Source organism: Pseudorasbora parva, chromosome 22, assembly GCF_024679245.1.
Source record: "Pseudorasbora parva isolate DD20220531a chromosome 22, ASM2467924v1, whole genome shotgun sequence".
NCBI classification, from domain to species: Eukaryota; Metazoa; Chordata; class Actinopteri; order Cypriniformes; family Gobionidae; genus Pseudorasbora; species Pseudorasbora parva.
In genome coordinates, this window is record NC_090193.1 from 34,792,389 (window position 1) to 34,818,423 (window position 26,035).

Sequence of the window (26,035 nt, forward strand, 5' to 3'; positions counted from 1 at the left end):
TTTTTATCATTACATAATTGAAAATAATGAACTTTATCACAATATGCTAATTTTTTGAGAAGGACCTGTAAGTATTTCAAAATGGTGCCCATGGAAAATAAAAACTTTTTCTAATTCACTTACATTTAAAATATATATTTTAAAATACAATTTGCTTCTTAAAGGTTCTGTATGTAACGCATAACAATATATTTAGGAAACTTGTTTCTCTGAAAAACAATGCTACAGCAAGTTATTTAACCTTGAAATGTGTGTTCTGTGTAGAAATACCCGTTTTTGTTTTGGTCTGTGGGCTACCGCATGTCGCCAGTTTACCCAATAGTTTAGACGGTATGCATTGACATTTTACGCCAAAAATTAACATATAGACACAAAATGATAAGTTCAGTTCAGTTGTTTCTGTGAATTGCAGCCATCCTTTCCTTTTCTCTTTACTGTAGCTTTCAGCAGTCTGTAAAAATATAGCTCAGACTTTTGGTGAAATCGAGTACAGTCAATCACAAAGTTCTTTCCAGTTGTAGATGCTGTCAATCTTACACTGCACCTTTAAGTGTCTTTTAAGGGATACAGTTAAGCTTTTGTTTTTATATGCTAATATTAACATTAACAATATTAATCTCATTAGCAATATAAAATGGGTTGCAAATGTTGCTTTGTATTGTTTAAATTCCTTCTTTTTTCTTCTTGTTAGACATTTTGATGATTCATCTCGTAGCAGACTCAAAACAATTAGGTATGATAAATCCTAAAAATATTAACATAATTGCTTTACATATGTAAATTACTCATTCTCTCTGGCATTAGTGTATTAACTAGATGCAACCTTGATTAAAAACCCAATAGTGATCGTGACCTGTGCCCAGCAGACAGTAATCACTGTAATTAAAACACTCGGCCAAGCGGAGTATCATTTGATATGTTTAACAGCCTACTCACAAACTCTGTGATGGCTAATCAAAAACATTAGCATAGTTCACAATGTATATTGAACAGTAGGATTGCACTTTATTTTACAGTCCTGTTCCCCATGTACATACTATGTACTTATTATAATTACAATAACTGGGTAACCCTGAGCTTACCCCTAAACCTGACCTTAACCCACGTAGTTACCTCAGTACACAGACTATAATAAAGTGTATTTGAATTGATCTGATTGCATTGCCATTGCACCAGTTTCACTATCAACCCCAAGCATATCACCTGCAAGGTTATAATTGGTTATGCAATGCAGTGTTTGGACTTGGATAAAGTTAAGGCATAATATTCTGCTATCTGATCAAAGAGCACAGCAACCAGACAAACAGAAACCAAATGAGACATTTTAAGCTGAGATTATTGCTTTATTAATGTGTGTTCTATGGTTAAACATTGACGTAACTTATTGCCGCTTTCCGTGTGCATTATGGTGGGGATTCGATTAGAGAAGCAACCGTGAAAGGGCAACTGTTAACTGAGTCAATACAAACAGAGGGAACCATTCTCAGTGTAAGTCATGAACCAGGTCACATTCCGAGATAAAGAACTTTAATGACAGATGAATCTGAGAGGCCGGGTAACATGAACACCAGTCTGTTAATGCACTAATCCACCGAAGTGCTGTGTCAGATCTCACTGGCCGCGTGTAAAATGAGGAGTTTGACTGATAGCTGATCTTTGCGAGACAGGATTCCTCGGGTTCACCGGTCTCTGATACAGGAGGCAATTGTATTTGGAAAAAAAACCTGATTTGTAAAACAGGCTTATTCATACAGACAGATTTGAAGCGTTCAATAGCAAGATCAAAGAGTAATTTAAGGCTAATCTACTTACAACCAGTTCGAAATTAATTATACTTAAGTTCACCTGGAAAAGCACACATGTATATCTTAATCTTCATTACTGAATAAGCAAAGGCATCTGGGTGTTAAGGTGCGATCACATTTACCATTGCTTCGTTAAAAATCTGTGTGATCGGGAGTTCACTGTGTTCACCAAATATAAGCTGCTTGGTTTGAAAGTGTGAGCTGCTTCATGCATTAAACACTATTGACAATAGACAATGGCACTTGTTTGCCCATGTGATCTCCCTACCTGAAATTTCGCTAACGTGACCTCACCTTTAAAGTGCCACGCTGGTTCCTTTCAATTGCTAGAAGTGAAGAGTGTAATTTCTGTGCCACTAGTGCTACCAAGAAAGTCGAAACTCACGATTGGTTCATTGGTTGAGCTGATGTTGCTATGTTGGTGGGGATGTTCAAACAGATCAATGTTTTAAAAGCACCTTGAGCGATCACACATGAGATCGCAGCAAAGGCAAACCAACCAGTCCCGCCCAACATTTTTTCTTGTTTGAATAGTCGTTTCACTCACAATAGAGATAATCACAACTTCTGTTTCATGACTGTCTTTAAAAGCTGGAGAGCATACAGTCAACAAATCTCAGTTTTTCAGCAGTCCAAGCTTTCGCAATGCCTCTCTCCGATCCCTTCCGATGCTGGGAACCGGCACGTTCATGCCTTTGGAATGAGATGATACGTGCAATGCCCCTTTTCTGGGTGTTGCATCATTAGCATACATTTGAGTGTCTTTAAGGTGGTTCTTGTTCTCTGCTGTAGAGGAACATGACTTTTTATTCTGAGAAACTTCCAGTGTGGCAGATTTCCCGGTTGAAGTCATATCTGCATGTTTCGGAGGTGAAGAAGCTGTGGAAAGATCATTCGCGGACCTCTGGTGGAGCGGATTGCAACTTTGTATTGGCTGTTTTATTTGTCCTCCAGATCTTGCAGGGATACTTGGAGCAAGACGTTCACTTGTGGTCTGGTTTTGCTCCAAGTTTGCTGGGGATTGAGAGCTTAGTTGTTGACAGACTGGGCTCTGTGTATCCTCCTTGAGGAGGCCTAACTTGCAAAGAGCCTCCACTCTTACTTTCTCTGGGTTCATTAATTTATCTACAGTCAAGCCCCCAGAGCAAGGCATGGTCGAGTCAGTCTTAGGGTTGGAGGCTGCTTCCTGGTTCATTGGGGTTTTCATTTTAGGTTTAGGGGCCACAGGTGGAGGAGCAGGCTTGGAGCCCCTACTTGTCATGGCCTGTGAGGTCTGAGTAAGAGTTTGGGATCCAGAGGTGCTTTCCACAAGATTGTTATTTGTAGGAACCTGCTGTTCTTCGGTTTTGGCTTCATTTGCATTGGTTTTCCGCATCGATGCACTCTTGCGCAGCTTCACCAGAGCCTCATACGAAAGGGGTCCTCTACGTGCCACATTCTCTGGCCGTTCATTATTTTGTTGTTCTTCCACTGTATCTTTACCGCCTTTGATTTTATGCAGAGGTGGCATCATAACTTCATTGACCTTTGAAGGAACTCGTGGAGCTCCTTGATGGAGCTGGTCACTTTTAGAAGCCACTTTAGGTTCTGCCTTTTTCTGGGATGCAGCTAATCCAGGTCTGGTTTCAATTTGCGAGTTACGGTTCGCAAGGACAAATGGTGTAGGGACCATATAATTCAAAATTTCATTTTGCACCAAGCTGTTAGGTGACAATGGACCTTCAAATTGGGGTTTAGGCACATCTACAATAAAGAAATGTATTTTAGTGTATTGTCAGAAAGAGTTAGGAGTTAGAATCTCCTAAAGGAGTTACAGAGCTACTGTATAACGCACCTTGACTTGGGACCTTTTTGAGTCCTATTGACACAGAGAGGTCGGACGCTTTGTTAGCCACATTTCCTCGAGCTGGCAGCTGATCAGACTCATCATTGGACAGGCCACTGTCATCCTCCATATCCAGTGACTGAATGGTCTCCTCTAGGTACATGAGACAAGCCTTCTCCTCAGCAGAGAGATACTCCAGATTTTCATCGCTCTGAAACAAAACTGGGTTATAATATTTGATGTACACAATAGTGGTGTAACAGTTCGAAGTAAAAAAACAGTTCTCCACCTATGGTTCAACAAGCTCATCATAGGCATCTATAAAATAGTTTGTTGAAAATAACGTATAAAACAGAGAAACAGGGTTTGGGTAATGTGTGTTTCTGTCAGCGGATACGCATTATGGCTTTCCCTTAACTTTGTTCAATGCGAGGGCACAAATACTTATATTTGTATAAAATGTAATAGACATCTAACCATAGCATAAGAATAGACTAGTCATCTAGAACATGAACCAAATATCTTGTAATTGGACTTTGCTTATATGATGGAATGTCATACACCTCGCAAGTTATTTTGGCAGAAATTACATGTAACCAAATTCAAGTATATTTTGGCCTGACTATACTGGGTCTATAGTTAATGACGGCTATTGCTCGCTGGGTAGTAGGCTGTCTTAAGTGAACATAAGACAATGCATGTGTATCAACATAGACTCTGAACACATCTTCCCTTCTTAAGAATGACTTCAGTGCCGTTCTTTGTTCTTTTCTCAGAGAAAAGCTTAACTCCAAGTCTTCCAGAGTCACGGCCAAAGTCGATTCGAAAGACCGCAGTTCGCCAGCTTCTTTGTTCACAAGTAGCACGTGGAACCTCCGCAACTCTGCCGTATGTTAAACCCGCCCACCGACTCTATACACAATGTGATTGGCCTGACCAGAGTTTGTTTTTTCCAGCTCAGAAGTCTATTGAGAGTTGCTAGATGACACTCCCGCTAGGGTGCATCTAGATTTCTAGGCTAGGATGCATAATTTTTTTCTTAAAATGACAGCAGCCTAATTTGTTTTATGAGTAAAGGAATAGTTCACCCAAAATGGAAATTCTCATGCCACCCCAAACCTGTATATCATCTGTAAAGGATGTGTAACTGTTTTTGTCTGAACAATGAAAGTCAATGGTGTCCAAAACAATATTGAACCCCTTTGACTTTCATTGTATGACAAAAAAACAAAAACAAAAAAAACTCTAAATATTTTCTTTTGTGTTCCCCAGAAAAAGAGTATATTTTTATTTTTGGGTGAACTATCCCTTTAACAACGTTTCATCCACAAATTCTTCTAGAAATAACTGAAGATGTAGATTTAAATGTATTATAACATTATATACAGTATATCTTTAAATTCATAAAATAAAAGTATGTCTTACAAAGCATGAGTTGAAGCTGACCACACTGTCACAGCTGCCATTACTGTCAATCTCTCCCACTGTGTCATGGACATTGCCATCTTGCCACATGTCACGTATCGGCATTGCAAATGATGATAACTCTGATATAAATTCAAAGTTCGTTACTGCATATCCCCTAAAAATAGAATGTAAAAAATGCAAATTGAGCATCTTGATATGCACACTGCAAGAGTTTGCAAATTTGTAGAGCAATTAAAAACAATAATTTACCAAAAATGTCATGAGTTTAAAAGAGCCAGCAATTATATTTGTATTTTTTTGTGTATAATATATTAAATGATCAGATCATGTTGAGTGAGATTACAGCAGACGTTAAACTGAGCTTCTTTAGTTGGATCAAGTCCGACATGAATGGAAGACAATGAATCATTGGTTTGTATAAAGATAACGCTAATAATGTTTAGTTCTTTATTATTATTTACTAGAAATGGTTTTATGTATTCCAGCTTCCACTCTCATCTTATAAAAAACAGATCACAACGTCAATACAATCTGCTTTACTAGTTGTTATGTAAAACATAATTTCAATATGACGTAGACGATGATAATGCATTTTTTTTTTCAGTGATGGTATATATTGTGTGATACCATGCAAATATAACAGCAAATAGGTTTTCTTTGTGGATATAATAAAGGGGCAATTGCTTTAAGATTAAGAATAAAGCTATCATCATGTAGGACACTTGCTTTAAGATCATTATATTTAAGAGCTGTAATAATTTTAACCACATCAGTGAACCATATCTCAAAGGCTGTAAAGGCAAAGTCCATTTTTACAGACATAATAAACCTACTGGCCTTTTTCTTATAATACAGTAGTGTTAATCAGATGCTTAGTTCACTGTAATGCCAAAATGCACTTTGACACACCATAATGTCTTTTATGTAGCTTGGAGAATTCATATTCTTTAGAAATTATAAAGTTTGAGACTTTATTAGGCATATGGCCTGTATTACACAATAAAGAACACTGTTATCTGTTCTAAGGGTGTGTGAAGTTCTCACTTTCAGACTACACAAGAAATGAATTCACAGTGTATGAGTTTCTTTATTCTACTGAACACAAAAGATGATGTTGGTAATCAAACAGTTGATGGTAGCCATTGACTTCCGTAGTATTTTTCTCCTACTATGGAAGTCAATGGCTACCGTCAACTGTTTAGTTCCCAGCATTCTTCAAAATATCTTCTTATTAGTTCAACAGACTAAATAAACTCATGCAGGTTTGAAACAACATAAGGGTGAGTACATCATGACATAATTAATTTTTTTGTGTGAACTGTCCTTTTAATTAAATAATCAATATTGCAGAACAACTTTAAAAACTCAAGAGCAAGTGCTTTAAATTAAATCCAGTATTAATTTACACATTTCAGCACATTATTTTACAATTGTAGGCCAATAGTTAATTTGCTATCCTGCTCTGCTTAAAATCCCTTATTTGCCAACAGCTTTTATTAAAATCTTAAGAATACTCATAGACATAAATAGATATACAGTGTGAAGCCTGAAATATGCCTTAATAAAGCTTACCTTTAGATCAGAAACGCGTTGGATTTCACCTTTGCAGGTTCACGTGCTTCTACAGTGTCAGTGTTACTGTGTGTGAGGTGATGTACTTCAGTAACCTACTGTACATAGGGAAATCTTCGACCAATCATTTTCGTTTTCTCCTGGAGCAGCCAATTAGAGAACAGGCCGGTGAGTTTAGAGAATAAAACCAACGTTCGTCTTAAAATCTAGATATTGAATGACGGCGGGAAAAGATATAGGCATTAGGCCTAGGCTATGAAAGATGCGTAAATATACCTAATTACAAATACCATTTCTTTGCACACGTCTGCAATGACAAACACATGATGACAGGAGTGACAAGAGGATCACCTGCAAATCCTAGTTAATCGCGTTATTACGGGTTTCTTAAAATAACATTAGTTTAATCCCCGTCAACGGGAACTGATTTGATCCTGTTTCTGACTGGGATTCATTATGTTTTCACACCACATAGCCCGACAAGAGGTTTTAACATTTAGCCTATTTCTTTAATTATAGGCTATCTATTTTTATGGTCCTGGTCTCACCGTGACAATTAGTTTACATTTATTTATTTAACTATATCCATTTTGTAGGTCCTAGTCCAATCGGGAGTCATTATTAGATACTAATACTTATTACAGACCAGTAGTGACTCTTAGGCCTACGCAAACTCACCATTAAGTCATTATACATTAAGATTTACAAGGATTAAGTACAACCTAATGAACGAGATACAGGATCACCTAGTATGGCAAGCTGGCTTAAGGCAAGGCAAGGCAAGGCAAGGCAAGTTTATTTGTATAGCACATTTCATACCCAATGGCAATTCAAAGTGCTTTACATAGAAATTAATTAAAACAGTGGTAACAAATGCATGAGAAAAAAAAGAATACCATATGGACGAATAAAGAATTAAAAACAAGCATAGTTAAAACAGTCGTAAAGATATAGTAATTAAAAAAAATAAGAAAAAAAAAATAAGAAAAATAAGATAAAATAAAATAAAATGGTCAGATCCACAATAATGGTCTGATTTAAAAATAAACATTCTTCAGTTTACTGCCTACATACATGTACCATCTTAATTAGAACACCTCTCATTCATTTCTTTCTCAAACATGTTCATAACATCCATTTTAATCACTATTCCCTGATTTTTACTCAGAAACCTTCTTGTTAAACCCTTACTCACTCCTCATACCCTCCACAGATTTACACATACTCAAACCTTATTGTCAAACTTACTATTTCCATCAAACCCAGTTTTCACTCGTCATATTCAACTCAAAAGAACATATAAAATAAACAATAACCAGAGATAAGAACAAAGGTAAACTAAAACAATTATAAAAAGAATAAAGAGATAAATAGGGTGCAATCAGTCGGACATACAGTGCTCAGAGCTCATTCAGTAAACGCACAGTGGCTACTGTTGGAGCAAATCTGATCTGTTCAGGAAGCTGGTTCCAACTGCGGCTGGCATAATAGCTAAAAGCAGACTCTCCTTGCTTTGAGTGAACTCTTGGTATTTCTAACTGACTTGATCCTGCTGATCTGAGTGATCTGTTGGGTTTATATTTAATCAGCATATCTGCGATGTATTGAGGTCCTAGCTCATTGAGTGATTTATAAACAAGTAATAGTACTTTAAAGTCGATCCTAAATGTAACTGGAAGCCAGTGTAAAGACCTGAGGACTGGTGTGATATGGTCATATTTTCTGGTTCTGCTCACAATCCTGGCAGCAGCGTTCTGTATGAGCTGCAGCTGTCTAATGGTCTTTTTAGGAAGGCCAGTGAGAAGGCCATTACAATAGTCCACCCTACTGGTGATGAAAGCATGAACGAGTTTCTCTAAGTCTTGCCTGGAGACAAAACATCTAATCCTTGCAATATTTTTCAGATGATAGTATGCTGATTTAGTTATTGCTTTGACATGACTACTGAAACTCAGGTCGGACTGTAAAATCACTCCAAGATTCCTGACTTGATTTTTTGTTATCAGGCCTTTAGCCTCAAGATATGCGTTCACCTTGAGAATTTCATCTTTGTTTCCAAATGTAGTGATTTCGGTTTTGTCTTTGTTTAACTGAAGATAGTTTTGGCACATCCAGTTGTTAACTTCATCAATGCATTTGCACAGGGAGTCAAAATGTTGTAGTTACTGGTCGTAATTGCATTTTTACAAGTAAGAATTAAATTAGAGAGCTATACAATTCAATTCTTACTATAAACATTTGTAGAGCTCTCTAATTTAAATGAGTAGTTCCATGGGTGTTGGAAGCAAAAAATGTGAGTGGGACGGGTCCTTCCATTAAGTGCAAAAAGCCTGCCTTGTTTTCTGGTTGGGCCAGACAAATTTACGGAAGATTTTTGTGCGTAGGGGTAAAGCGCATGGCAATACATTTTGACGCAAATCGACCCGGGTTTGAATCCGCTTTTTGACGAGCTCACTCTAATCTCACACACCAGATCGGAAAGGCATTTGTTTTCAATAAAAAATAAGAAAATATTTTAAAAATGGCAATAAAGCAACTAACGTGCTCAATAATAAAGTGTTTATCGGTTAGGGGTAGGTGAACAGACATAAGCTTAATTAGAGATGGTAAAAGAGAGTGGGTCCAATATCATTGGTCTTAAAAAGAAAAGTGGGTGGGTCTTGTCCCACCCATATACAATGGTTCTAACGGCCATAGTTTACTTTAAAATGAAAATTAACCCATGTTTTATTCACCCTGAAGCCATCCTAGGTGTATATGACTTTATTATTTTTGATGAACACAATCAGAGGTGTTTTAATAAATATCCGGAATCGATGTGGTTTTGTAAGAAAAATATATTTAAAACTTTATAAAGTAAAAAATCTAGCTTCCACCAGACCACCTTCAATATTCAACTTATGGAAAAAGTTTGACTGGCACAACGTATCACTAGAGCGCAGGGACGCATTGACAATCTGTGCGTTCTGGAAAAGTCCAGAGCGGCCGTCCAACCGAGGGCCGTTCGCAAAAAAAAAAAAAAGTCTAATAACGCAATATGAACATAGGCCTATCGCGATAGTCAATAAATCAATTAAACGGTGCCGGCGTGATGAGACGTCATGCTCGGCCAGATTCGCCTGGAACTCGTGCTAATTCGGTTGCGGAGCCGCACGCAAAATTTGACGTGCACTCCACCAAGCAAAATCGGTCTTGCGCACTCCACGTTGACGTCAGTTTTGCCGCACACACCCTCACGGTTGTGCGGATGCGTCGAGTATAAACAAATCTTACAACTACACTGGCATAGTACAGCCTGGCTAGTGTTGCGCACGGCTAGGGGCGAATGGCCGGATGATGGGCCTATTTGGGAGAAAGTCCAGGGCTGTTTTTTAGCCCCAGTCTGCTAGAGCGTAGTGTAAGCATTTTGAACTGCGAGACGTTACTTTATTAACCCCCTGGAGCTGTGTGAAGTACATTTATTATGGATGGATGTGCTTTTTTGAGCTTGAACCTCAATGGACCCCGTCAATGCCATTATAAATCTTGGAAGTGTTTGATATTTATTCTCATAACTCCAATTGTGTTCATCAGAAAGAAGAAAGTCATATACAGCTAGGATGGCTTGAGGGTGGGTAAATCATGGGGTAATTTTCATTTTAAAGTGAACTTACTTCCTACCAGTAAAAATTACAATGAGTAACGCTGGAAATATTTTAAGCTAATACAGCTTGCCATACTATAGACTTATATACTAAACATCATTTGTAGTTATATAAAATAGGAATATGAATTGCTTGGCAAAATGTAATACTTAGGGTTAGGTTTATACAGATCTTTAAAGTATTGGCAATAGTACATAGTAGTGATGTTTTTCTTTGTAAACATTATTAATAAAATCAAATAAAACACAGTACAGCTGATAACCACACAAGAATATTTATATAGTTCAATTCAAGTTTATTTATCATTAACCCAGTATAACCAGTGATTTTGTAGCAATGAGTGTTGTACATGCAGTTTTTCACTTAGAGTTACCGTAGAGTAGGTAAAACACTGATCACGGCCATTTAGAAAAATCACTGCAAAATAAAAATAAAAGTCCTTTGGCCTTACAATGGCACCATTTGTTCTAAATAAAAAGGCTGCAAACAAGTAAACAACAGCGTGGATAGTACCTGACTGAAATATACTGAGAAGGTACATCATCAACAGGCCTTACAAGATGTCTTCTCTCTAAAGTTCATCCACACTCTAATACTATGATACTTTGCTACACTAAACGTGTTCCTAAACCTCCGATATCGTAAGCAGAAAAAAAGTTCAATATGACATATTTCTCCACTTAAAATGCAAACCAAAAGTCACTACAATCACTCTTCCTAACAATATGTCATAGTCATTCAAGAGAGAATAAACACATTTGCATAAAACAATCTTGTGTGGTCATTTGCAGAAATTACACAAGTGCCCTTAAAAAGAAAACAAAATCTACAGATTCACAAAGTAGTTCAGTGAGATTCTACTATCAGCACCATTGTTCTCCACTTCAATTTAAAATCCACACTTTCCAGATAACTAGCTTAATCAAAATGTGTAAAAACCATACTGAGGATTCAGGAACACAGTTGATCTGTGACTATTTCAAGTAACAGGTACAATGGAGCCAGTGAACATAAGACTTCATGTAGTGCCATCGATTGTTCAGAAGCTGTGCGTATGACCTTAAAAAGACAGATAATATAAATACAGTAATGCCATGTTTAAATCATCATGAAAGGCATGTCTTTAGCTGTGCTCCACTGTTTTGAAATACTACCCATAAGCACTTTATGTCGGCAAAGATTAACATACATGGTTAATTTGTAAAAAGAACAATTGTTATGCCTTAATTATACGATAACCCATTAAAAGTTTCATTATGTGTTAGATACTACTAAGAGTTTAGCTAGCGTTGTCAAATGGATGTTACTCACACATCTCTTCCGCACATCTTTGAGCTGCAGACAACAGAAAAGCATGAACATGAGGTTATGGGTGAATCTGATGTCTAGGTCACATTTGACACCAAAATTTAAAAAAAAGTGATATTTCGCATAAAGAAACAGTTTTAAATAATTGCATTATTTACATGACATTTTCACACTAAATTATTACAGTTTACAGTTAAAAATGACTGAAATGAATTAAATCAGCATAAATGCAAAGCAGTACAACAATCAATACTATGATATAAATACTATACAATTTAAATAAATCAAATTTGAATTTTGGGGGGAAATGTGCTTAATTGTCATGAAAATCAAAATCACAATGCAATTTTTTTTATTAATATTACTTGAATGGTGTCAGAAGAGATATATTAAATATTGTGTGTATATATAATATACGCACACACAATATTTATTTTTTCCTTCGATTTTGGGATGAAATATGACCTGGATGCGTTTCACCCTAATACTAGTGTTATAATCATTGTAACAAACTTGAGGTTTTAAATCAGTGGAGGATCCCTTTCAAATTTGGTTTGAAGAGACGGCTTTGTACATCATGTCAGGCAACAGACTCAAAAACACTAGCACAATTTAATACTTCAACCTCAAAAGTAAACCAAAGTCGAAAGAATACTGAATTCTCTGGGAACTCATCACGTGAAAGTCTCCTGAAGCCGCTAGACAATGTGAGGTAGAGAACTGTACCAAGCTGGAACAGGCAGCAGTGAAAGAGCGGGTACCATGTCAGGTGGCGTGGCAGTGACGCGGCAAAGGTGGGGGTGATTTCAAGGATAGAGAGCGAAGAGAGCGTTACACCTCCCCAAAGTTGGTGTGCCCGGTCTCCTTCGCATGCTCCCTTGCTTCTTTCTGCCCCACCAGGCCAGTCTGGCACACCATGCAGCGCAGAGCGAAGCGGTTGACGTCCGTGAACTGACGTTTTCTCCGCGCCTCGTCCGCGAGCTCCAGGGCCTGGGCCAGAATGATGTCATCGGTGGTGGAGAACACAGTCTGTGCGGGAACATCTGAACTGGGCATCGCTTTCTGGAGCGGGTCATAATGAATGCCATCATAAATAAGCAGGACTCGTTTGGTGTAGCCCGCATCCTCGCCGAAGCGGTCCACGCGCACAGTCTGAGTGTCGACGACGCAAATCTCACACTGGTAGAACTTGGAGAGGATCGAAACCTCGATGGCGCCTCCCCACGTGTCATCTCGGCGGATCCAGGCACAATAGTCCTCATTAGTCTTACCCAACACCGCCTCCGAGTACGCAGTGGGGTCACTGGCTACGATTTGTGCAATGAGCCCACGCATTTCAGGGGCACAGGCTGGGTCGTACACACCCCCTTCCATAACGTAGTGCACACTAGTAAACAGACAAGAGTTGTCGGCAGGGACGACGCGGCGCTCGAGTACAGGAGCTAGGTCAAAACTGGGCCCTTTGGTCACAGCGGTTTGCGTTTGGGGTTTGGGTTTGTTCTTCTCCTCCTCTACAATCAATGTGTCTCCTGGAACAGTAAACATACCAATGAACAACACACAGAACACATGTGCATGAATGGATTTATAAACAAGTAAAAGTCAAACCTGATTTGATCGGGTAGTCTTGGAGGTGGGCATCCCCATTGCGTAGATCCAGACTGGACGGTGGATAGCCTACCATGATCTTCTGTACATCACATGGTATTCCTGTTAGCTCCTCAATCTTATCTTTAAGCTCCTGAACACAAGATTGGTGTGTAAGGCCCTGCATCAGATGGGTCCCGTTTTTGGCTTTGCAACGCAGACGTAGCATCCTGTACCTGTTCAGTTCTGAACACAGAACGGTTTTCGTGAACCAAATTTATATGAAGTTAGAAGCCGTTACAATTTGGCCTAATAATACTGACCATATGCAACAATAATTGTCACACTTTAAAGGCACACCATTGTTTTCCAGTTTCTTTGCTGAAAAGTATTCAAACAGAGCAACTGCTGAAAATATAGATATATGTGTAAAGCATTGGTAGTTTGGTAGTTTTTTATAATGGTTTATACAGTATATGAATGCATAATACAAAATAAATACTTAAATATAGAATGAATGAATATATTAAAGGCATTACAAATATCACTAGAGATTGTGCTGGGTTAACTTACTTGATAAAAAACAAAAGCTATACAAAATAATATATATATATATATATATATATATATATATATATATATATATATATATATATATATATATATATATATTACTAATTTAAAGCTTTGTAACCTGTTTTGTCATCTAAGGACGAGTGGGTTTTAATAATATAAATGTCAATGTTGACAGCAATCTAAGCTATGCTAATTGCTAGCCAGGCTAACAGTTACATACACCGTTACAAAACCCTTCACTGATATATAAGAAAATCACCTATAATTTTACAATTGTTCAATGTAAACATACACTTTAAATAGAAATAGAAATATGTTTTAAAAACACGGGTGTTTACTTATGGCTCGATGCAAAATCACTCACCACTGAGCGCCTTTTAAAACAACAACACTGACCAAGCGGAAAACACGTCACATACTCTGTGCGAAACGTCATGAAAACAACACAAAACGCATACGTCAAATTTGATTATTTTTGCTAACGAACTGTTTATAAAAAATTGCAAGCAGTATTAGCAGTCTTGATATATTAATATGTTAAATTAAATAGTTGTGCTTTAACTAAATAAATAAAAAAACAATGGCACAACATAGATACATGTAAAATTATACGTAGAAAGCGAACGCGAAAGTTATTTTTACTTTTATATAAAAAAATATATATATTAAAAAAATCTGTTTTTGTAAATAATGTATTATTCTAATTATGTAAGGTGAATCAACCTGTCTGTAATGTCTCTCCCGACCACAAGCGGCGTAACATACAATCAACGAGTTATTTTTGTGCGTCATTCTGTTTCCGGAACTGCACCGCCATTGAAACACCAGAAACCAACGTGAGATTTTCGTTTGCCGCGCTAATAATCATTACGTTTAATTTTACATGAATCACTTCTTCTAATTATATCTGAATATTATTGTGAAGAATGGCGTACAGAGGACAAGGACAGAAGGTCCAGAAGGTCATGGTGCAGCCCATTGTATCCTTTCAGACCGCAGAACTGTATCGGCTAACGTTACTTTCCTTTGTATTATTTTGGTTGATATATTTAACGTTAGGTTGAATAATATTATAATGAATCAGGTATTGTTTAATTATATCTCCTCGTAAGAATGCATAAGTTACTATGTAAACAATGTATGAGATGTTTGCTTTAGCCATGTTTTGGGTCTGCTGATCGGTTATAAGTTAAATGCTTTTAAAGTGATAAGAGTCAGATTTTGGATGACAGTATAATGTTACTGTTTATATTTGTCTTTTTCCTTAATGGCACCATCAGAACCTTATTTTCAGGTATCTTCAGAATGTAAGTTCAAATTTGATTCTATTCCCTATACATTTAAAATTACATGTACAAAATATATTTATAATTAAGTAAAAAGATTGAGAAAATAAAATACGGGGCTCAATCATATGACTGAGCCATGTATTTTTGTTTTCTCCATATTTTTATGTAATTATCATTTGTGAAGCATCAACTTCATTCTGTTATCTATTGTTTGGACTGTTACCTGCAGCCTTTATATATTTATCCACGTCATATGATATACAATGGATGGACTATAATTATACATTATTTTTGGAAAGTGTTTTTACCATGGAATAAAAAATAAATAAGGTAATTGTGTCTTTTCCCCCTTGCAATTCTGACCTTTTCTCATAATTGCAATTGACCTATTTAATTTTTCTGTGGTGGAAACAACTTGCACACAAGACACTCTCAGTAAGACTGTCCCTGTATTTGTGTACTTTAAAGGGTTAGTTCACCCAAAAATTAAAATTCTGTTCATAAAAAATGAAATCCGAGAGCTCTGACCCGTCCATAGACAGCAGTTTAATTAACACGTTCAAGGCCCAGATAGGTAGCAGAAACATTGTTAAAATAGTCCAGGTGACTATAGAGGTTCAACCTTAATTTTATGAAGCTTTATAAATTTAGGCTCTCAGGTTTCATCAAAAATATCTTCATTTGTGTTCTGAAGATGAATGAGGTCTTACGGTTTCGGAACAACATGAGGGTGAGGAATTAATGACCATTTTCATTTTTGGGTGAACTAACTCTTTAAACTGCTTGGAATAAAAGCAAAATCCAAATGACTAGATGCTGATAGTTTCCCCTTCCCTACAGCGTTCTCGAATCCAGGTATGGCTCTACGAACAGGTCAACATGCGGATAGAGGGCTGCATCATTGTGAGTAAACACAAACCGCTCTCAAATTTACTGTTAATGCATCTCATTTTCTCCACAGCTCATTTTCATCTGTTATAGATGAACTTGTGAACAATATCTTGCAGGCGTACAGTATGTGACTCAATGATTTATTTTACATTTCAAGGGATTTGATGAGTACATGAATTTGGTTTTGGATGATGCAGAGGAGGTTCACATGAAGACCAAGAACAGGAAGCCCCTGGGTAAGTGTGAACTCTTGAGATGGTGGCGAGTTGTGCGTTTCGGAGAAATAAAGTTCACTTGACGTAAAGAAGATAAGATTTGAAAAACGTTTTTTCTCTCTGTTAATAGGACGGGTTATGTTGAAAGGAGACAACATCACGTTGCTGCAGAGTGTGGCCAATTGATCGTCTGTTTGGAGTTCTTCTAAATATTACTGTGTTGATTTTACTTTTTCATTCGTCAACATTTTGATTATAGACCCATGCTTATAATTGTGGAAACACTTGTTTTTTCCTTTTCTAATTGCCCCAAATAAACATTTTTTTTCTCTATTCTCTATTTCTGACTGCTGTTTTTAGGAAGAGTGGGAAGTGCTGAAATAATTTAAATGAATTTAGGTTTGGTCTGCCATATAAAGTTATGTTTCTCTGAAAGTTCTTGTATTATCTTTTGACCTGTAGCTTTTTTTTTCAGTTTGAAAATTATACATTTCAATCTTTTGGGGTCAGTCAGATTTTTTACATTTTCAAGGTCGCTTATCCTCACCAAGGCTGCATTGATTTGATCAAAAATACAATTTAAAATTACTGTCAAAATGTATTTAAATGTATATATTTTACATGTTATATGTTTAAAAATGTAATTTATTTCTGTGATCAAAGCTGAATTTTCAGCATCATTACTCCAGTCTTCAGTGTCACATGATCCTTCAGAAATCATTCTAATATGATGATTTGCTGCTCAAGAAATGTCTTCCTATCAGTGTTTGGTAAAAACAGTCGTGCTGCCTAATATTTTAGTGGATTTTTTTTTTTTTTTTTTAATGAATTAAAAAAAAATATATTTCAAATATTTTGTAACACAAACATCACTTTTGTTCAGTTTAATGCATCCTTACTGAAAGAAAAACTATACATTTTTTTAAAACATCTGACCCCAAACTTTGAACACTAGTGCTCTCAAACAGGACTGCTCATGGATATGGTTCTATGTAGTTTATATCATTTAAAAAGACGATCATTGTAATAGTTGTAGGGAGTATGATTTGTTGCGTGCAATGCCCTGTTTGACACGCGTGTCTGCAGCTCGCCTCGTAACCACTAGAGGGCAGTGCATTAGTTTGTCTACAGACTGCTGTAAATTTGGACTGATTTTAAATGGTGAAAAGTTAAGGTGGTCTGTAAGTTAGCATTTTATACACCTTTTATTGTACTTTTTATTTGTCCAAATACGCTTAAAGTGTTTGTTAAAATGTCTTAGAGAGCACACACAGTATTGTAAGAGCATTTTACATGTATAGCCCACAAATGATAAACTCATACTTTTTTTTTTTTGACCTTTCAAACTCAAAAGTTCGTTTTGGTCACAAATGTTACGTGTGGGATTAAATGGGTTAACAGAGGCTTTTAACCAAAACAGCTAGTTGTTAAACAGCAGGTGATTAATAGTATTAGCCTACCATAGAAACAGCTGTCCAAAGTGTAGAAGCTCTTTCTGCCACCGAGTAAAAAAGAAAAGAAAAAAGGCTAATTGAGACTTTTTTTAATCTCGCAATTCTGGCTTTTTGTAAGATATTAAGTCTGAATTGCAAGAAAAAGTCGCAATTACCTTTTGTATCTATTTATCTGGCGGAAATAAGTTTCCATTTCAACGAGAGCTTGTTGAAACTTATTATTTGCGGCAAAATAAATGATAAAAGATTACTTACCGTATTGCCTTTAGCAATTATAAGACCGGTTTCACAGACGGGGCTTAGATTAAGCCTCAATTAGAACTTTTCAGGAACATACCGTAGAAGAAGAAGGGGGGAAAAAAACATTAACCTACTGGTGTGCATCTTGAGACAAAACAATGCACGGACTTAATTTAAGATAGGCTATGTCAGTTAAAACGGCTCAAACTTGCATTTTAGTCTAGGACTAACATGGTCTGTTAAACCAAGGGATATACAAGATAAATACAATGTAAACAGTAATATTTCAAATAATTACTAGGCCTACTTGTTGTAATTAGGCCTATTTTAAATATTGCTTTTAGTTGCAACTGTGAAGTCGTGTGATATGTGCAGTAAAGCCATGTTTAATCTAGACGTAATGATTGTTCAAGAGATTATTTCCATAGTTCTTTATCTAAAAGCTGTTGTGTTGCAGTGGTGGGCTTTTCGTTTTAAACCCCCCATTTTGTGTTTGCCACGAAAATACAATAGCTAATTTTAAGCCTACAGCTTTAGATTTCAATAACGGTTGTCTTCCTCAAGGGGAAGTTTGATAAAAATCTGGAAATATGAAAACAGCATCAAGTCAGCATAGCTCGGATGGGTTTGCCAGAGAGCAGGAGAGCTGTGACTTTGAAGTCGGAGGCAGTGGTTGAGAGTAGCTATTCTAGATAGGGACTCTCTGCCAAACCTGTGGAGGAAGCGGTATCTAAATCACGAGTAAGAGAACTGCGTGTCGGAGAACCAGATGCAGCCGTGAAGCTCATCGGGAGGAAGTCAGTTGCTGACTCCAGAGAGTTTAAGCTCACTTCATAACAGCGACCACACGCTTTTAGTCGTTCAACTGTGGTTCAACCACAGTAATGTTGCATAAAGTCGACCCCCTTGCCATGTGAATATATCGGTGCATCTTCGTTGGGGGCTTTTAAAGGTGCATGCTCCAAATTGCGTCCTTTTTGCATTATTTGTCCTTCCAGAACTGTCCAAAACCTTACTATAAACGGGTCGTTGGTAAACATATAATGTATATGCTCAGAACGTTCTATAACTATTATTCTAGGCCTTTTCAGAATCCAATCAAATCCCAATGGATAAAAAATACAATTTTCTTGTTGAAAATTGGCTAAAGCTACTCTTAAAGAGATTGTTCACCCAAAAATGACAATTTTGTCTCAGTGTTCTCTATCTCGAGTTGTTCCAAACCCCTATGAGTTTCTTTCTTCCGCTGAAGACAAAAGAAGATATTTTTTAAAGAATGTTTGTAATCAAAACGTTGATGGACTCCACTGACTTCCGTAGTAGGAATATAAGTCAAAGGATACAGTCAACTTGTTTGGATACTGACATACTTCAAAATAACTTCCTTTAAGGCCAGCAGAAGGGAAAAAACTCATACAGGCTTGGAACAACTTGAGGGTGAGTAAATGATGACAAAATTGTCATTTTTGAGTGAATTTTCCCTTGATTTGATCTGCATTACAGTAGGCAGCCTATGCAAATTTTTAGTGTACATGAAATAACTATAGCTAGACATAAAAAAGACAAAACACAAAAAATTTGCTAAATTTACATTCGAAAATATATTTAAAAATACTAACACAAACTAATGATTATAAAATATAACAGTAATTGATGCTGGCATAACAATGGTGCAGTATATAAAAAAGGTCATTATATATATTAGGTCTGTCCTTGTTTTCTTTTCGTCAATTTTTAGTTCTCTAGAAGGTGATGTGGCCACTGTGGTTTTCCGGTCATACTCTTCCATGCACACTTCTACACTTAATGACACACAGTTTCCTTATATTATGCAAATCCCATCCTACAGTAAAAACCAGCACTTCCTTTCCTCTCACCCCAGGCAAGATAACCAAACAGACAGTCCGTCTCCTGCCATGACCACCATGCAGGCTTTGGGAAGCCAACCAAAGAGTTTGGAGGCAGGTCAACCCTTGCTGGGTTTCGCCGTCGGAAACGCTGCCCAGGTCAGATTGCCATCCGGGAGCTCCCGAGGGGCCTTCCTGTTCCTGCGGGCGTGATTGTTGTGAGCGTGTCCTTTGTTCTCCCTCCCCCCGACCCGACCTGTCTCCTACCCCGGCTGCGTCCAGACAGGTTCAAACTGTACGCTTTCATTGCCCTCAACATCCATCGCCATCAATCCCTGATGTCTTAGTTCTCTGTGAGGATAGTGTCTCCAAACAGGAGATGCTTTCACATTAAAAAGTGATTTTAAAAAGACTTTGTGTAATTTATCTGACTGCCATCCTCTCTGTCTAGAAAGAGTGATGGCCTGTTTGTTTTCATTGTTCTGAACCGAGGATAAAAATACTTAATATAAAGACTCAAATAGCTCAAACAAGAATCATAAACCTTTCAAAAGAGGATTCTTTGTAAAGGAATTTTTTATATTGAAAAAAAAAACAGAAAAGATATATGAGAACATTTATACTTTTGAAAAACCCGACTTTGGTTTCCGTTTCAAGATAACAATTTGATAAGGCTAGAGAATATCAGTCCTCCAAATAAAAGTATAGTTAACCAAAATAGCTGGAAGCCTTTTTGTAAATTATTAATATGTACAACATATACAAATATACATACGCACACACACACACACACATACATATGAAACACACATATAAACACACAAAAACACATAAAAAAAAAATCTCTTCCTCTTTACGTGGGCAAAAAACACACACACAAAAACATAAAAACGCTGCAAATGCTGTTTACACGAAGGTGACACTCCACCAAAGCGTTCTCTGAGCGCACAGGCAGTGACCTGTGAACATGTTGCTTATCTTGTTTTAACAGTCTGGTTGTAATACATAATACCTCCATTTTTCTCCTATTAACACATACAATAATATGCGAGTACGATAAGAGCTTTTGTTTCTCATTTTCACCCAAGGAAACATTTGTAGCATTTTTCATTGTGACTCACTTTGGCTGAAATGGACGTGGCACCGTCAGGCAAAGGTCCAGACTCTTGAGTGTAAGTGAAAAAGGGACCAAATCAGGCCAGGCTTTGTGCAAATAAATAATAAACAAGCTTCGGACATTTTCATGTTTCAGTATCATCAGATGATCAGTGATGATAGAGGGTATCAAGGGACTGCTGGTGAATGGGTGTAGTTTGAAGTGAACGTTTCTATGTAATCTTTTCAACAGTTATACAAATGTAAAAGCGATTACATGAAAGCGATCGCATGTCGCAGTAATGGTGATTCAATGAAAAAAGTTCCTTTTCACTGTGAAGATTCCTTTTTTTCAAACATTCTATCACAATATAAAATAATGAAATGTAAATATATATATTTTACTTATCTTAAAGAGACCATTTTACAATTTTAAAAATGTAAAAAAAAAAAAAACATTACGATCACCTACTATTGCTTCCTAATATTGTGTTGGTCCCCCTTTTGCTGCCAAAACATCTTTGTCCTTTCGAGGCATGGACTCCACTAGACCCCTGAAGGTGGGCTGTGTGTCTGGCACCAAGATGTTAGCAGCAGATCCTTTAAGTCCTGTAAGTTGCGAGGTGGGGCCTCCATGGATCGGACTTGTTTGTTCAGCACATCCCACAGATGCTCGATTGGATTGAGATCTGGGGAATTTGGAGGCCAAGTCAACACCTCAACCTCATTGTGCTCCTTAAACCATTCCTGAACCATTTTTGCTTTGTGGCAGGTGTATTATCCCGCTGAAAGAGGACACAGCCACCAGAGAATACCGTTTCCATGAAGGGGTGTACATGGTCTGCAGTAATGCTTAGGTAGGTGGTACGTGTGTATGTACACTTCCTCCACCGGCTTGCCTTCTTCCCATAGTGCATCCTGGTGCCATGTGTTCCCCAGGTAAGCGACGCACCTGTCCATCCACTTTATGTAAAAGAAAACATGATCCATAAGACCAGGCCACCTTCTCCCATTTCTCTGTGGTCCAGTTCTGATGCTCACGTGCTTCTGTTGGCGCTTTCGGCGGTGGACAGGGGTCAGCGTGGGCACCCAGACTGATCTGTGCAGCCCCATACCAAACAAACTGCTATGCACTGTGTATCCTGACACCTTTCTATCACAGCCGGCATTGACTTCTTGAGCGTCTGTCTGTTCAGACCACACAGGCCAGGCTTCGCTCCCCACGTGCATCAATGAGCCTTGGCCGTCCATTACCCTGTCGCCGACTCACCACTGTTCCTTCCTTGGAGCACTTTTGACAGATACTGACTACTGCAGACCAGGAACACCCCACAAGAGCTGCAGTTTTGGAGATGCTCTGAGTTAGTCATCTAGCCATCACAATTTGGCCCTTGCCAAACTCACTCAGATCCATACGCTTGCCCATTTTTCCTGCTTCTTACACATCAACTTTGTGGACAAAATGTTTACTTGCTGCCTAATATATCCCACCCACTAACAGGTGCCGTGATGAAGAGATAATCAGTGTTATTCACTTGTCAGTGGACAAAATGTTAAGCCTAATCGGTGTATATATATATATCATTTAAATAATTGTATTTGTGTGCTCGTGTGTGTTGGGTACATGATGCTTGCTTTTATTTCTGCATATTCATTTGTAGTTGTTAGTCTAAATCCTTACTATGAAAAGGAATGCAACACAAACAAAATGTAAAAAAAGCTTGAAAAGATGGCTTTTAAAATACTTGGCATCAGCTAGTCATTGTTAAAGTCATTATTTGCACAAATGTTAATGAGGGACCCGACAGGTGCCAGTTTCAAAATGAACCTAAACAAACAGAGTACAAAGTGACACTTATGTCATTTAAGGCATTTTGGAATAGAGTTTGTTGCTGCTCTTTCTGTGGTAAACAACAAACTCTCACTCTCTAAACCCCTCACTTGTGTTTGGTAAAATTGGTCACTTTTCCACCTTTTAATGTTTTAAAAAAAATGTTTTTTATCAAAGACTTTTGCACGCACACATACGCGCACACACAGTGTGTTGGCAATTCAATATGAAGTGCCTAAATGTACCGAACAAAAGACCTGCAGGGGAGCAAAAGGAGATGTGGAACAAAAAACAAACGAGTAATGAAATTATAACAATACAGAGAGAGAGAGTGAGGGGTGCGGGTGCCACAATGGCAGGGAACAATCGAGCCGCGTCAATGGAAAAAAAAGTGTGTGCGGAGAAGGGGAGGGGGGAGGCTTTGGACAATAGGCCGGTGACAGCGGCACAATGGCGGCACTGTTTTCAATTAGACATTATCTCATAGACAGAGTGGCAGGTTTCATTGTGCTAGGGGGCTATTTTCAGGGCCGCCTTTGTGTGCGGCACTGCCAATATTCCCTTCAGCCCCTGCCGTGAGCCGGCCCTTTATTCTCGCTACTGTTTGTTTTTTTTGCACAAGCGCTAAAGTAGAAATGTGGGTGGTTTTGGAGCAGACAGGCCTCTGAACGGAGAAAAGAGGGGAGTGGGGCATAACTTGTGCCTTGTCACCTGGGTTTACCATGGCAAATTGGAAATAGCCATGAGCTGCAATCTCTTGGCAGACTTGGATGCAACGGCAATTTGACAATCACTGTGTGTGTGTGTGTGTGCCACTAGCCTAGTGCAGTTTGGGGCCTGGTGGGCATCATGGTCTTGAGCTAGGCTTGCAATGTAGCTTAAAATGCAATATTGTTCCATAACAATGTCATAAGCAAAGAGATTTTAAAGAATCTCATGGGTCATCATGGGTTCAATTCCCAGGGAATACATACACTGAAAAAAGAAATACTTTATCAGTTGCTTTGGATAAAATAATACATCAAGCTAAAAATAAAAGAAAAAAAAAACACCAGAAATTTTGAGTAAATGAGTCAACTTGTGCACTTCATCTCACACGTTCTGAAGCCGTTTTATAGATGGCAGAAATTTGAAACACCATATGATTAAACTGATTTCGGATGCAAGCATGCCAAATTAAAAGGTTGGTTTTAGCTCTGCATTCGTGTTGCTCAAACAGTAGAGCATATGCCAAGGTCATCATGGTTTCGATTCCTTGGAAATGCATCCTCTGAAAAATGAATGCTTGAATGCAATGTAATTTTTCTTTGGAAAAAATGCATATACCAAATGCATAAATGCAAATGTCTGTCAGAACAGCAGAACATTGGCCAAAACATCACACTGCTTCTGCCGGCTTGCCTTCTTCCCATAGTGCATCCTGGTGCCATGTGTTCCCCAGGCAAGCGATGCAAATGCACCTGGCTATCCATGATCTACGGGATGTAAAAGAAAATGTGATGCATCAGACCAGGCCGCCTTCTTCCATTGCTCTGTGGTCCAGTTCTGATGCTCACGTGCCCACTGTTGGCACTTTCGGCGGTGGACAGGGGTCAGCATGGGCACCCTGACTGGTCTGCGGATGCAGCCCCATACACAACAAGCTGCGATGCACTGTGTATTCGGACACCTTTCTATCAGAACCAGCATTATCTTCCTGAGCGTTTTGAGCTCCAGTAGCTCATCTGTTTGATCGGACCACACAGGCCAGCCTTCCATGTGCATCAATGAGCCTTGATCCTGCTGCCGGTTTACCGCTGTTCCTTTCTTGGATCACTTTTGACAGATACTGACCACAGCAAACAGAACACCCCACGAGAGCTGCAGTTTTGGAGATGCTCTGTTTCAGTCGTCTAGCCATCACAATCTGTCCCTTGTCAAACTCGCTCAAATCCTTATGCTTGCCCATTTTTCCTGCTTCTAACACATAAACTTTGAGGACAAAGTGTTCACTTGCTGCCTAATATATCCCACCCACTAACAGGTGCCGTGATGAAGAGATCATTCACCTGTCAGTGATCATAATGTTATGCCTGTTCCATTACAAGCCATATGATAGCTTTGTGCGGAAAACAGCACCATAGCCAGTTTGACATCAGTGATGCCAGTTTAAAAGATTGAGTTTTATTTTAAAATTCATAGAAAAAAATTACAGAAAACCAGCCTGCAACAGCATGAGGGTGAATAAATAATAACAGAATTCTCACTGGTATAACTATTCTTATAAAATGTAATATGCAAAGTATTTTGTCAACAGCCTCTTTGCAGCTTGTTTGCATTATGGGTAGAGGAGAATGCTATATTTACATGTGCAATATAATTTCTGTCATACATACTGTACTTCCCTTGTGTAATTGATTGTATATTTTTCTTTAGTGCTCTAGCAGAGCTGTGATGCTCGAGTTTTTCATTGTACAATGTGAGATCCAAACGAGCAGACATGAAAGAGGCAAGGTTAATGCCCTTCGCCCATATCCTCAGGTTTGGAGAGAGAATTTTGGCACGTGGAAATGCCGAAAGCCTGAAAGCACCATCAGATAAACTTGTTTGGTGCCTCTCAGCCCATTTTGTTCAGGTGTGAGATATTTGATGAAAGCCAAGTTGCACAAAAAGCTTGTTATTGGCCTGAAAATAAACGAGGCCCAACTTCTCAAACCACCTGCTGCTTTTTTTGCTATTGCTTTTACCTCAGTTAGGTTGTGCAGACCCGATTTTAGTGATTTCACTGAGCGTTCGCGGTCAAAAAGGAATGTTTTGCAGCGTGTTTCTCACAAACAAACACGTTTGTTACTTGATATCAACGAGAAAGAAATCGGAACGGGTTGCGGCTTTCCGATAATTCTCAGAAATAATACGCTTGACCTTATCGCATGTGTTTTTAGGCGAATATCTGTCATGTTTGCTGTTCTATATCACCTTGGTTCCCTCCCATGCGGTTTGACTGACTATCTGGCTCAGTATTATTTCCCCATCAACATTTTTTGCACTTTTTTTTATGAGGACACATTGGTTTTTGTGAAGTGCATACATAGACAAAAATGGCATTTTGGTTGGAGAGTAAGCTGCGCAGATGGCAGTTGCAGAGGAAAATAATCATTTCATGGTGGTTTATGTCGTTCTCCCACGATTCCAAACTGCCACCACATTGAACAAGCATCGGATTGGCGGCCTACTTAATCCATAAAATGTCAAAGGTTCAAAAGTAAATCACTTACAAGGAAACCTAAATTAAATAATTCTATACGTTTTGTCTTATTAACAAAGCAATTTTTTACATTCTCATACTTTCTGAATGTTCCTGGAGCTTACCTGATAACATCAGGAAACCTGATAACAGGATAAAATGCTGTGGTTAAAACACTGTGAATTGCCTAAATCAGCATCTTCTA

General features: G+C 38.1%; 3 protein-coding genes across 6 annotated transcripts; 1 reads left to right on the top strand and 2 right to left on the bottom strand.

The window, feature by feature from the left end:
* Nucleotides 1-1,278: 1,278 nt before the first annotated feature.
* zgc:158258 (uncharacterized protein LOC791186 homolog) lies at nucleotides 1,279-5,888 on the bottom strand. Its single transcript, XM_067431475.1, has 3 exons — nucleotides 5,056-5,888; nucleotides 3,640-3,841; nucleotides 1,279-3,548 (listed from the first exon to the last, which is right to left on the bottom strand). Exons 1-3 carry the CDS (start codon nucleotides 5,245-5,247, stop codon nucleotides 2,422-2,424), a joined length of 1,521 nt encoding a protein of 506 aa, XP_067287576.1. The 5' UTR covers nucleotides 5,248-5,888; the 3' UTR covers nucleotides 1,279-2,421.
* A 4,636-nt stretch (nucleotides 5,889-10,524) lies between these two features.
* Nucleotides 10,525-14,174, bottom strand: yod1 (YOD1 deubiquitinase). Of its 4 annotated transcripts, none has more exons than XM_067431649.1 (3): nucleotides 14,110-14,174; nucleotides 13,191-13,415; nucleotides 10,525-13,111 (listed from the first exon to the last, which is right to left on the bottom strand). In XM_067431649.1, exons 2-3 carry the CDS (start codon nucleotides 13,396-13,398, stop codon nucleotides 12,414-12,416), a joined length of 906 nt encoding a protein of 301 aa, XP_067287750.1. In that variant the 5' UTR covers nucleotides 13,399-13,415; nucleotides 14,110-14,174; the 3' UTR covers nucleotides 10,525-12,413. The 4 variants fall into 4 exon arrangements, with proteins under 4 accessions (XP_067287750.1, XP_067287752.1, XP_067287753.1 ...); XM_067431651.1 differs by lacking the exon at nucleotides 14,110-14,174 and adding an exon at nucleotides 14,084-14,104; XM_067431652.1 differs by lacking the exon at nucleotides 14,110-14,174 and adding an exon at nucleotides 14,084-14,103 and having other exon boundaries at nucleotides 13,191-13,323.
* A 333-nt stretch (nucleotides 14,175-14,507) lies between these two features.
* Nucleotides 14,508-16,473, top strand: snrpe (small nuclear ribonucleoprotein polypeptide E). The gene is made up of 6 exons (XM_067431213.1): nucleotides 14,508-14,581; nucleotides 14,671-14,725; nucleotides 15,026-15,052; nucleotides 15,875-15,937; nucleotides 16,083-16,161; nucleotides 16,271-16,473. Exons 2-6 carry the CDS (start codon nucleotides 14,672-14,674, stop codon nucleotides 16,324-16,326), a joined length of 279 nt encoding a protein of 92 aa, XP_067287314.1. The 5' UTR covers nucleotides 14,508-14,581; nucleotide 14,671; the 3' UTR covers nucleotides 16,327-16,473.
* The last annotated feature ends 9,562 nt before the right edge of the window (nucleotides 16,474-26,035 follow it).

What these genes read in the sequence shown, in the direction of transcription:
- zgc:158258 (XM_067431475.1), bottom strand. Translation starts at nt 5,247, where the DNA reads ATGCTCAATTTGCATTTTTTACATTCTATTTTTAGGGGATATGCAGTA. An exon ending in TCAGCTTCAACTCATGCTTT is followed by an intron (nt 3,842 to 5,055) that starts GTAAGACATACT and finishes GTTTTGTTTCAG; the next exon opens with AGCGATGAAAATCTGGAGTA. An exon ending in CAAAAAGGTCCCAAGTCAAG is followed by an intron (nt 3,549 to 3,639) that starts GTGCGTTATACA and finishes TCTTTATTGTAG; the next exon opens with ATGTGCCTAAACCCCAATTT.
- yod1 (XM_067431649.1), bottom strand. Translation starts at nt 13,398, where the DNA reads ATGCTACGTCTGCGTTGCAAAGCCAAAAACGGGACCCATCTGATGCAG. An exon ending in AGACTACCCGATCAAATCAG is followed by an intron (nt 13,112 to 13,190) that starts GTTTGACTTTTA and finishes TTACTGTTCCAG; the next exon opens with GAGACACATTGATTGTAGAG.
- snrpe (XM_067431213.1), top strand. Translation starts at nt 14,672, where the DNA reads ATGGCGTACAGAGGACAAGGACAGAAGGTCCAGAAGGTCATGGTGCAG. An exon ending in AGGTCATGGTGCAGCCCATT is followed by an intron (nt 14,726 to 15,025) that starts GTATCCTTTCAG and finishes TGGCACCATCAG; the next exon opens with AACCTTATTTTCAGGTATCT. An exon ending in TTTTCAGGTATCTTCAGAAT is followed by an intron (nt 15,053 to 15,874) that starts GTAAGTTCAAAT and finishes CCTTCCCTACAG; the next exon opens with CGTTCTCGAATCCAGGTATG.